The 12,544-nt window shown below is 51.5% G+C and overlaps 1 protein-coding gene across 2 annotated transcripts; it reads right to left on the bottom strand.

The window, feature by feature from the left end:
• Positions 1–8,161: 8,161 nt before the first annotated feature.
• Positions 8,162–11,978, bottom strand: LOC139353098 (uncharacterized). 2 transcript variants are annotated; one of them, XM_070996336.1, is made up of 3 exons: positions 9,446–11,978; positions 9,083–9,237; positions 8,162–9,017 (listed from the first exon to the last, which is right to left on the bottom strand). In XM_070996336.1, exons 1-3 carry the CDS (start codon positions 9,572–9,574, stop codon positions 8,927–8,929), a joined length of 375 nt encoding a protein of 124 aa, XP_070852437.1. In that variant the 5' UTR covers positions 9,575–11,978; the 3' UTR covers positions 8,162–8,926. The 2 variants fall into 2 exon arrangements, with proteins under 2 accessions (XP_070852437.1, XP_070852438.1); XM_070996337.1 differs by having other exon boundaries at positions 9,079–9,237.
• Between the last annotated feature and the right edge of the window lie 566 nt (positions 11,979–12,544).

Genomic DNA, 12,544 nt, shown 5'->3' on the forward strand with positions numbered 1-12,544 from the left:
TCGTTCAAGGACTACATGATCGACATGCAGACGATGGTGAGGCCACTTAACTACTCTACGAAAGAGACGTTTAGGGTCATTAAAGGGAACTGCACCCCAAGCCTATGGATTTTCTTAAGATCATACAAAGTGTCGGACCTGGACACGCTAATGATCCTAGCCGATGAGTACGAAGAACTTGAAAAGGAACGGGAAGTCTTCGCACAGGAGAACAAGTTCTCCAAGACAACACAGGTGACATGCAGAAGATGCGAGGAGGCAGATAACCACGACACCACCACACCGAGCCAGACGACAGCAGGCAACAGACGCACCACGCGGAGGCCATTGGACACCACCCCCACAGCAACAAAGACAGCCAAACAATACCTTGTGGAGGCCGCCAAGCAACACACAGAGGCCATAAGATGCAACCCATATTACAGACCCGCAGGAGGCCTGTCGAAAATGCGGTGGGAACGGACACTGGGCTAGAGGATGTCGAAACCAGCGTCTGTTATTTTGCTGGATATGCGGCAAGGTGGGTGTCAGGAGCGTCGATTGCTGCCAACGATCGGGAAATGGCCAGCGATCTGAGCCGCAGAGAGGCGAGCGGGGATCGCACTATACCACCTCTCCAAACTAACGGGTAAGCTAATCGAGGAGGAGCAGCAGTTGTCCGCAGCTGTGATGATTGGTGGGAACAGCTAGAAAGCCACAATCGACACTAAAGCAACGGTAAGCTTCGTTAGCGAAGAATTGGCGGACAATATTGCTGCTCTAGGAAGGATTACAAAGACGAGACGGCAAGTTAGGTTGGCAGATGGAAGGTGCAGCGGAATTGATGCGCAGCTCGAGGCGGAGGTCAAATTCGGCTACAAACAAGTGACCATGAGCCTGTTGATTTTACCCGGAGTAGTGGATCCATTAGTGTTGGGATGGAACTTCCTGAAACAAGTCGGAACCGAGATAAGGTGTGCTGGACACGAGATAATAATACCAGCCAGGGACCGACACAATGGATGGCTCGAGGAGAAGCTATCAGTAGCAGTCGTTCAACAAGAAAACGAGTTGGACGATACTACAGCGTTCCTTGAAGCAGAGCTGGCACACTTCAGCACAATGACGGGAACATCGAATATGGCAGAACACCAGATCAAAATGAAGGATGACAAGCCAATCAAGCAGAGATACTACCCGAAGAACCCAAAAATTCAAGGGGAAATCAACGCAAAGGAGGACGAGCTTCTCCAAATGGGGTTCATAGAGCATTCAAAGCTCCCCCATCGTGATGGTGAAAAAGAAGACAGGCAAGTAGAGACTGTGTGTCGACTTCAGACAGATCAACGCGAAGTCAGTGAAGGATGCCTACCCAATGCCCCGCATAAACTACATCCTAGATCAACTAAGGGAAGCGCGGTACATCAGCAGTTTGGACCTGAAGGATGGATACTGGCAGATCCCATTGGAAGAGAGTAGCATGCAATATACGGCGTTCACGGTACCAGGCAAAGGTATGTTTGGGTAAGGTATGTGGAGGGTAATGCCGTTCGGACTTCACTCGGCGTCGACAACGTTTCAGCGAGTTTTGGACCAAGTAATTGGCCCCGAGATGTCACCTCACGCATTCGCTTATTAGGATGACATAATTGTCATCGGTCGCACGCTGGAAGAACACAAAAGAAACCTGAGGGAAGTGTTTCGGCGTCTAAAGGAGGCAAACCTGAGGCTGAATCCAGAAAAATGCAAATTCTGTAAAAAGGAACTGCTGTACCTGGGACATCGAGTGACTAGCGAGGGAATAGGAACAGCTCCAGAAAAAGTAGCCGCCATCGTCGAACTGGAACCGCCATCGACCGTCAAAGAACTCCGGCAATACCTAGGAGTAGCGTCGTGGCACCGCCGATTTGTACCAGATTTTTCCAGAATCGTCAGACCCCTGAATGACCTGCTGCGCAAAGGCAGTAAGTGGGAGTGGACACCAGAGCACCAGATGTCGTTTGAGGAAGTAAAGGCAAGACTCGTGGCAGATCCGGTGCTCGCATGCCCGGACTTCAGTAGAACGTTCATCCTGCAAACAGACGCCAGCGACTACGGCATCGGAGCGATACTGACCCAGGACACCGAAAAGGGCGAAAGAGTAATCTCCTATTCGAGCAGAACACTGAACGGCGCGGAGAAGAACTATTCAACAACGGAGAAGGAGTGCTTGGCGATCGTCTGGGCGATTCGGAAGCTCAGGCCATATCTGGAAGGTTACCACTTTAAGGTAGTAACCGACCACATGGCCCTGAAGTGGCTCAACAGCATAGAAAGCCCTTCAGGAAGGATCGCCCGATGGGCCCTGGAGCTACAACAGTACGACTTTGAGATAGCGGTCAGAAAAAGTGAGCTAAACGTGGTGGCCGACGCATTATCGAGACAACCACTACCAGAGACGCTCCGAGGATTAAAAGAGGCATCGGCAACAAAAACTTCAGGAGGGTGTATCTGGATTAAGGACATGGGCGAAAAGATAAAAACCCAACCGCAGAAGTACCCGGACTATGTTATGGATGGTAAGACACTGTACAGAAACATACCTCACCGAGCATGTAGTGAAGACGTCGCGTCATGGAAGATGTGCGTCCCAAAGTCGCTACGAGAAACAGTATTGAGGGTAAACCACGACGCACCGTATGCGGGACACGTAGGAAGCCGGAGGACAATTGCACGGTTGGCAGCCCGATACTACTAGCCAGGCATGCATAGAGACGTAGAGCCCACGTAAGAAAAAGCGAGATTTGCATGCGGTTTAAGCCCAATCAGATGCAGGCGGCCGGGAAGATGTTGACCCAAGTGCCGGAGGAACCATGGGCCACGGTATGTGCAGACTTCGTTGGACCCCTACCAAGATCTAAGCACGGGAACCAAATGCTGCTGGTCATGATAGAAAGATTTTCGAAATGGACGGAACTGGTTCCCCTGCGCAGTGCGACAGCAGAGTCGCTCAAGAAGGCGTTTAGGGAGCGCATAATCGCCAGGTACGGGGTCCCGAAGGTGGTCATAACGGACAATGGAGTTCAGTTTGCAAGCCGCATCTTTAAAAGTTTCCTGGCTGTGATGGGTATCAGTCAACAATTCACCGCACCATACACACCACTAGAGAATCCGACCGAACGAGCAAATAGAACGGTCAAGATCATGATTGCGCAATTCGCAGGGCAGGACCAGAGAAATTGGGATGAGAAGTGGCCGGAGATTATGCTAGCAGTGAACACGAGCACATCGGAATCCACCGGCCATACAACGGCGTTTCTTACCCTGGGCAGGGAACCACGTCTACCCAGCAGCCTATATGATAAGGAAACCCTAGGCACTAGACAAGCACGGAGACCCCTGAGGAAAATGCCAACAAACTGAGAGAGGTATTTGAGATCGTGCGGCGAAATATGGAAAAGGCGTCCCAGGACCAAGCCAGACACTGCAATCTGAGAAGGAGGCAATGGTCACCAGCGGTGGGCGACATAGTGTGGGCCAAGGAGCATCACCTCTCCAAAGCGGCTGAAGGATTCGCTGCAAAACTAGCCCCGAGGTACGATGGTCCTTACCAGTTTGTAGATTTCGCCTCTCCAGTGAAGGAAAGGACAGTTCACGTTGGCGAGCTCAAGCAACAACAGCAGAAACGTCAGATGTCTAACGACAGGTACGAGGCGACAGGACTAGGCATCAGGCCGAAGCGAGAGTCATCCATACGCCACACGGAAAGGGCAATCAGGATAGCACAAGGACATGGATAAGGATTTCACGTTGATCCAGACTGCGAGACCACAGGATTATGCGTCAGGCCTAACCGAGAGTCATTCACACGCCACGCAGAAAGATCAACCATAAATATAGGTCACAAAACGGCACAAGGATACGGGTAACGTGTAGGGATCCAACCGCAAGGCAACAGGATTCAGCGTCGGGCAGTTGCCAGAGTCATCCGCGATTACGCCAGGCGGAAGGGACACTTACAAAACGGCACAAGGATACGGGTAACATAAAGGGATCCACCCGCAGCGTCGGGCATTAGCCAGAGTCATCCGTGGTTAGGCCAGGCGGGAAGGACACGGACAAGGTCGACAATAACAGTAGCAAAAGCACATCACTTCAAACAGGAAGGACACCCCAACAATACCCTAAGTGTACCCAAAGGACACCCGAAGGATACCCTAGGGATATCCCAAAGATACCCCAAGGATACCCGAAGGACACCCAGAGGACACCCCAATAGTACTCGAAGGACACCTCAAGGATACCCCAATAATACTCCAAGGATACCCGAAGGTCACCCAGAGGATACCCCAATAGTACTCGAAGGACACCTCATGGATAACCCAATAATACCCGAAGGACACCCAGGTAAAGAGGAAGGCGCGCAACCGAGGTTTCATGTATGGGGAGCCTGGCGACGGTCGAGCATTACAAGTCCGGAAATCAAGATGACCACACGCGTCACAAGGTCCGAAGCGCGCAGGAAGATGGCGGCCCTACAGGGAGCGGACCCACGCCGAGGACTCCGCACCAGAACCCGCGGTGAGCTCTGACAGCGACGTGGAGGTGGTCGGCGATCCCGTCGTCGAAGAGAGAGAGTGGCGGCTCCGGAGAGCGGCGGCGGGCGACCGGATACCGCGCGGGACGACGGACGTCGAAGGAACGGAACTCCCGAGGGGCCACGCAGAGGCTGTCTTCCGGGCCACCGAGGAAACTTGGAAGAGGTTCCGGGACCGGGAGCCGTCGGACGAGGAGCAGCAGCGGACGACGGAGGTGGAGGCGCGGTGGCAGGTCCGGCTGCGTCAGGACCACGAAGCGGCGCGATGGCATGCCCGTCTGCAGAAGGCGGAGGAGGAAGAGCGACGCCGGTGGGAGGAACCGGTGGAGGACTCGTGGGAGGTTCCACTCACCCCCAGGTACGCGGCCGAGGAGACCAGTCCGGAAAGGAAGAGCGAGGATGAGGACGAGACCTGCGCCCCATCCCCTCCGCGGTGGCTGCCCGAGGTGCCACCCACTCCCCGCTACGAGGGGGAGTGGTTCACGAACGAGGTCCGAGACAGCGACGGAGGAGCCCCGTTGCCCACGACGCCGTGGAGGCCGGCCCGGCCACCCACGCCGCGATACGCTGAGCCAGAGTAACCGGATGCGCAACCGTACTCTGAACAGTCGACCGCGCAGCAGCAGCCACAACCGCACGAAGAGGCAACCCACCAGGCACAGGCGGAGGAGCAGACGGTGGTGCGGACGGAGGTGCCGGCAGCACACGTAAGACACAGCACGCGGGCATTCGTGGTCGAGGGCGTGCGGTGGCGGCAGCAGACGGTGGTGTGCACGTGGCCAGAGGGGCCCGCGACGGCATCGACGAGGGAGGATCCCAGGATATGAGAAGAGGGGGTCCCCAAGGTGAGTCATCGGGATCCCCGGACGAGAGGCCGGCAGGATGCGTGGGTCCCGCCGACACCGAGTACGGGCCCTTGGGTGTGGCCCGAGCCACCGGCCACCCAAAGACCCCCGTTGCAGCGGCAGACTTCGACGGAGGAAGGCGGTTGGCGCGAGTTCGCTTGGAGCGAATGGCTGGAGGGGATAGAGGAGGCACCCGCGGACGCGACGGCACGGCGGAAGGGCGGCAGGCGTTGCGTCCTGGTCAACGAAGGAGGACGGAGGTACCGGGTGAGGCTCGGAGTCGCGGGCATCCGGGTGTTCGCGCAATGAAATAAACATTAAAAAAAAACACACAAACAATGGTTTCCCGAGAAAAAAAAAGGAAGGGGCACGGGCCAAAAGGTTGATTGGGGACGTGGCTGGAAAAAGAAAGGGGCATGCGTAAGCCGCACCAGCAACCTGAAATTCAAAGGGTCTTAATGCCGGAAGCAGAAACGAACATCATAATACTTACCTGCTGTCCCGGTTGCAAAGTGAACTCGAAGACCTCTCCGCACCCGCTCTCGAGAGCTGCCAATATGGAGTCGGATGCAGCCAACAGCTGACGAGCTAAGGGCTAGAGAGGACGAAAGGGGAGAAAAGGATGAGATGAAAAGGAGTGAAAGAAATGCAAAAAAAACTTACCTATGAAAGTTGCAAAATCACCACGAGCCAGGGAAGGGGGCGCCTCGATAGTCGATCGATGGGCACACGAAAATAGAAATATCGGCCAAGGTGGAAAAATCGCAACGAGCAGGTAGCAACGCCGTACCGTCGGTATCGATATTCGCAGAAACATCTATCACGCAGGGATGGTGTCACCAGGCGGAGGAACCATGGAAAGGAGTGGGACGCAGCAATGAGCAGCGAGCTGGGGATCGATGTCCCAGTGGAAACACGGGAAATATCGGCGCGGGAGATTTAAAGTTGCTACGAGGAGGATGACCAGCGCTGTAGGAACTCAATAGAGTTAAGAGCGTCGAGGGAGCATCGCGGGATCAACGAGGGAGCGCCGCGGGAATCAAATGGACTAGAAGGCTAGGATATGCAAGGAAACACCGGAGAGTAGAAACAAGTTTTAAATGTTTCCCGAAGTAAGGGGGGAATGTGAGGAGTTGAATAACTCCCCACAAATAGAAGCAGCAGCATATGGCCGGCCGCTTACCAGATACGCGGCGAATTCGCGTAGTAGCGGCGCGGCGAGGAGAGTTTGGAGACTTGGATGGAGAACGAGAGAGTTTGGAGACCAAGGATGGAGAGCGAGAGAGTTTGGAGACCAAGGATGGAGATCGAGACAGTTTGGAGACCAAGGATGGAGAGCGAGAGAATTTGGAGACCAAGGATGGAGATCGAGAGAGAATGGAGACTTCGCGGGCAAGGCAAGAGTGCCGTGTGCAAAAGCGGATAATGGAACTCCACCGGACTTTGGACTCTCCCGTGAACTTTGGACCGGGGGAAGAAGGGCCACATCTCGGCAGTGGAGCGGCGTGCCAGAAGCATCACGGGAATAAGCGGGACGGCAGCAGTGGGCGGAGCATCGATTGGAAGCGCTACGTGAAGGACAAGTGGGTCAACCAGGAGGCACGGACTTTGGACCCGGAGTGGAGAGATCCAGCGGGCCATGCGCAAAACGGAAATAACGGTTCCCGGAGGCCGCAGAGCGCTGGCAGCTGGATCTATCGATCACGAGGAGTCAAACCTTTAAGATCAGTTAAAGTACCAAGTGGACAATCAGTCAAGCAAGTAATCTACGACGGAGGCACAACCAAGCGAGTCGTCGGAAGCAGCGCCGTGGGAAGCACACAAGGAGCAAGATCGCCACGTCGAGACATTCGGGATTGGGACATCAGAAATCTCCGAATCGAGACTAAAGTGGCTGAGTTCCGGAAGGCATCACGCGGTTAAGTCAAGGCGTTTGTTTTCCAACTTTGTCACGACCACACCCTAGCGAGTCGCCCGGCGGGTCTGTCAGAGACAAGCAAAAGAGTCCTACGGCGAAGAACCGTCAGCTTGGGGAGGAAAGTTGTCTACGACCCAGCGTACCTTGCCCGACCAAGCAGGACCTAGCGTGACGGACGAGCGGTAGATCGATTTGCGGTTTCAAGAGGCGGCCGCCTGGAGAGCCCTGCGATTACCGGCGAAGTTCCCGAACAGAAACCGCCCGACTCCCCGAGTGCCAGAACGACAAGCCACTGGTCAGGAGACAGCGCAGAGGACATCGACATCGACGCCAGCAGACATTTCCGGCAGCCACGATACCATCGCCGCGCGGAGCTCATTGTGGAGCGTCGCGGACGTCAAGCATTAGGGTGAAGCCGGGTGGAACGTTCGTCTGCGCTAGGCGTAAAGCAAAGTGAACTGCTAGGCAGCTTTCTGGCGGAAGCCTTGACTGTCAGCGCGATCTGAGCAAGAACCTAGCGGGACCGACCGGGACAGAGCAGAAGTTTGCAACGAAGTGAAGGAGACGTTTCCGACCCCATAAAGTATATATATTCTTGATCAGCATCACTAGACGAGCCGATCTAGCCATGTCCTTCTGTCCGTCTACGCAAACTAGTCTCTCACTTTTAAAGCTATCGGGCTGAAACTCTTCCAAAATTCTTCTTTCTTTTGCAGGTAGTTTATAAGTCTGAACCAGCCAAAGAGGACAACTATATCTTATAGCTCCCATAGGAACAATCGGAAAAAAAATTGTTTTTTTTATATCATTCGTGTTTTTTAACATATAACCTTCTACGCTTGGAAATAACATTTTTTAATTAGTTCTAAATTTCGAATTTAATTTGATCAAAATCGGACGACTACAACATATAGCTGCCATAGGAACGATCGGATAATAGGTGGGAAAATAATATGAAACAAATTATAGCTTCGGTGTTTTCTGACATATTATCATATAATGTTTGGAATATCATTTTATTTTATTTATGTATGTAGAATATTTTAACTTTTCAGCATTGCGAATTTAATTTTACGCAATTATCACTGAAGCTAGCACAATCCTTATAAATTGAACATGGTGTTACTAACATTGATTATTTCTTATAACTGCAAGGGTATACAAACCTCGGCTTGCCGAAGTTAACTTCCTTTCTGGTTTTTTTAAGTTTTACGTTAATTTTTGTAAAACATGCCGAAAGATATAGACGTAGCAAAAAAGCCGGCAAGGACGAGGTTTTGTGGTCCTTGAAAGACCAGGGCGCTGCCGGGTATTGACACCACAAAGTCGCCACCAAGAGTCTTCGGTCGGCAACTACCGACAAACACAGGCCATCACCACCAAAAGAGCTCCCGGACCACCAGCAGTCCAAGATACGTTCCGGAGGACGTGCTGCGGAATTGGCAAAATTTCGTGAGGGTCAGCGTCAAAACACCAACGTGGGACAGGAATTCAGCAGAAGGTCCGGATAGTTGGTGTGGAGTTTCCTTCGATGGCGAGGACGACCACGCCTCGATAGAGGACTTTGTTTTCCGGGTGGAGTTTGTGCAGCGGCAGTACCAGTGCTGCTTAAAGGACGAGGTCGAGGATGCTATTGGGTCCACTTGCGACACTGCAGGGTGGATCGGTAGTCCCAGTTGCGTAGTAAGCAGTAATTATCCTAAGTGTAGATAAATATTCACTGCATAAGGATAGCTGTAGTTTAATGTTAAAGAATTTACCAACTGATGAACGGATGCGCTTATACTCGGGGGCCAGAGGCTGGATTTTCGCCGAGCACCAGTTGAGCGGAATGAGATTGGTATACAAAAGGTCCAGAGGTCCAGGGATCGATTCCGAAAACCACGACCGAAGAGGCGGGAAGTAGCTGCCGCGGTTAACTGCAGTGAAAAGGTTATTTATCATTATCATTCGCTGAAGTTCGAGTCCTGAAAAGCAGCTGATGGGATTGTTGGATAAGGGAGCGAGTTTCATGTGCCGTCCAAAAATACCTCTCCGTGATCCGTACGCTCAATTATAGAACGCGCCGAGTTGCCTGTGGATTACCGATGGCAGACAAAGCAGATCCTGTTCTACGGATGTCCTTACCTGGATCAGGAAGCCTACTTTGGAGTAGACTTCTGGCAGGCGTTTGGCTTGGCTCCGGAGGTGATAGGCCACCGAGACCCCAAAAGCCTGAAATGCGCCGATGCAATCCACGCTAGGAGGATGGAGCATTGCGCCGAACAGGAGGACAACGACGAGGATAAGCCGAATCCCGAATCCTGGGCGCTATCGGAAGCCGACGCTCGACAGCTCAAAGGGATCCAGGAGGTGTTTCTCACGTTCGAGAAGAGTGGTCTGGGACGACCAGCCGGGAAACACACACCATTGAGCTGATCGATGGAGCCAAGGTCATCAAGAATCGACCGAATCCAATGTCGCCCGAGAAGCAGAGCGTTGTCGAGGATAAGTTGGACAAGTTGTTAACTCTCGGAGTCATCGTGAAGCAACCGGACGACGGTAGGGTCCAGACCTGAACGATCGGACCATACCCCTCCCTAGTATCGATGGTATTCTCGCTAGAATCGACCAAACGTACTACATAACTAGCGTGGATTTGAAGTTCACATTCTGGCAGATAGAGTTGGATCCAAATGTATAGACGGCCTTTACGGTTCCTGGTCGGACTATTTACCAATACCGGGTGATCCCTTTCGGATTCTGCAACGCGGCGCAGCGTTTGGTGAGACTCATGGATCGAGTAATCCCAGCCGCCCCACACGAACGTTTTCGTCTATTTTCATAATCTGCTGTAAGGAACCATACGGCTCCTCACAAATAAAAGTATTAGTAGATAAGTTTAGTATTAATCGTATTAGTAGATAAGTTTAGTATTAATCGTAGGTTAAGATTAGGCACGAACACCCACACACGATAGTCAAGCGGAACACCTACCGCTAGCGAGCCCAAAGCTCACCTCTCACACACACACACACAAAGCGCGAGAACTCACCACGAAAAACTGGCACGCGCCAACTCCAGCCATAGGAGTGAGGGAGAGGACAATAGGATCGCGACATACACGGGACTTCGCACGCCAGTGAAATCAACCCCCGAAAACTGGCACTCGCCAGGGGCCCGCTCAAGTGCGAACGAGAGGAAGATAAGATCATGGAAGCTTCGAGAAAACGGAGCCAAGACAAGAAGCTGGACACAAACTGGGAGTCAGTGATTTGCGAGCGGTCGAAACCAAACCACGTGTTTAGAAGGTTTTCCGATCTCGATGCGGTGTTACAAGGTTAGGGTAGGTTAGAGACGCCCCAAGAATTCTGTGTTCAAGAGCTAGATGTAAGATGTAAGAACCTTGCATAAGGCAATATTTCAGCAGAGATACTACAACGAGGAATATGAAGAAAACTCTTTCGAATAAAACCTGAATTGTCGACCTAAAATTTTTAATAAAATGTATTCGGAAAATATACTCATTTTAGGCTGACCCTAGAACAAGTCTCGTGTCCGGGGTTGCTTACCAGATGCCGTCGCCCCTGCCCCACCAGTGACTGCTGGCGGTACAGTAGGGACAAGGTTGGCCAAAAGAGCACGTGTGTCCCCCTCGGCGAATGCTAAGGGAGATCAAGCGATATTTTGCCCCTTCCCGGTCACTTGTGGCGCTTGCCACGAGTCAGACCCAATAGGAGTACCTGAAGAGTGCCCCGCGGGCACTTATTTACCTAATTGTATCCAAATAAACATTTCTCTCAATGGGGCGGATAACTTCCAATCTCCAATCCATGTCCCATCTTTTATAAATTTTTCTGTAAAGGGGCCAGACTGAGCCGCATCCCAGCCTAAGAAACTACTTTACAGGTGGAGCCCGAACAGGGACATGGGGTTTACGAATTTTAGATGACAAATATATGGCCTAAAGACCCATTTAAACATTTGACTTTGATAATTTTTGGATACAAGAAAAATAAATTGTTTTTGTTTTCTTTTGAACTTCGGTACGTAAGGAGAGGGGCATATCGAGGGGCCACTAATACTATCAAGAACCTCGAGGTTCAAGCAGGCACAGCGAGTATAACCTAGAAGACCTTGAAAATTTGAGCATGTACAGTCCCGTGAACATTCGAACACGTGACCAGAGAACACGTGACCCATGTATACCTAAGAGGTAAAAAACGCAGCGGCAGAGTAAATATATAATGAGAAAACCACAGAAACCACGAGGAAACTAAATTTATAAGAAAACCAGAGCGATATAGATATATAAGGAAACCAATGAGCCAGAGCGAGATAACATCGTAGCACGAATACATAGATATATAGCATAGCAGAAAGAGAGCGGACCGAACCCTCTTCCGGTACGCCATTCGAGTCGGGAAACTTAAATCACGAGGCAGGGAGAATCTAACGTGTACTTTCACAGCAACCTCCATTTTGCTTGGCTCTCTCATCGTCTCTCCGACACCCGAAGCTGACAACCGACCAGAGCTGCAAAATACCATTGATAGGAAGAACCAGCTTAAATTCTCATTTAGCCGCCGCCGAGTGTACATCGATCGACGGGAAATCATCGTCCTATCGAGTTACCAAGTAGTTTTCTCCGAGTTTATTCCACTTCGATTTCTCTATAATTATCGTGTCCTCTTTCGTGACCCCGACTAGATGTCGTCGAGTGACCAGCGAGTCCTTGCAGCGTTTGTTTGCCGAAAACCCGACTTTGTCCTCTTTTGCCGAAACCTCAAATTAATTGGTGATTTTTATACCCGTTACTCGTAGAGTAAAAGGGTATACTAGATTCGTCGGAAAGTATGTAACAGGCAGAAGGAAGCGTTTCCGACCCCATAAAGTATATATATTCTTGATCAGGATCACTAGCCGAGTCGATCTAGCCATGTCCGTCTTTCCGTCTGTCCGTCTGTCTGTCCGGATGAACGCTGAGATCTCGGAAACTATGAGAGCTAGGCTATTGAGATTTGGCGTACAGATTCCTGAGCTTCTTACGCAGCGCAAGTTTGTTTCAGTAGATTGCCACGCCCACTCTAACGCCCACAAACCGCCCAAAACTGTAACTCCTACAGTTTTGATGCTAGATAAAAAATTTTAACTGAAATGTATTGTTCTCATCAATACCTATCGATTGACCTAAAAAAAAGTTTGCCACGCCCACTTAAACGCCCACAAACCGCGAAAACCTGTGAC

This window comes from Drosophila suzukii, chromosome 3 (genome assembly GCF_043229965.1).
Source record: "Drosophila suzukii chromosome 3, CBGP_Dsuzu_IsoJpt1.0, whole genome shotgun sequence".
In the NCBI taxonomy this organism is placed as follows: domain Eukaryota; kingdom Metazoa; phylum Arthropoda; class Insecta; order Diptera; family Drosophilidae; genus Drosophila; species Drosophila suzukii.

Excerpts from the sequence above, each read along its gene's own strand:
- LOC139353098 (XM_070996336.1), bottom strand. The coding sequence starts at position 9,574 with ATGCTCCATCCTCCTAGCGTGGATTGCATCGGCGCATTTCAGGCTTTT. Across the intron at positions 9,238-9,445 it reads AAGTAGGCTTCCTGATCCAG|TTAACCGCGGCAGCTACTTC; the intron begins GTAAGGACATCC and ends TTTTCACTGCAG. Across the intron at positions 9,018-9,082 it reads ATAAGCGCATCCGTTCATCA|GATAATTACTGCTTACTACG; the intron begins GTTGGTAAATTC and ends ATCTACACTTAG.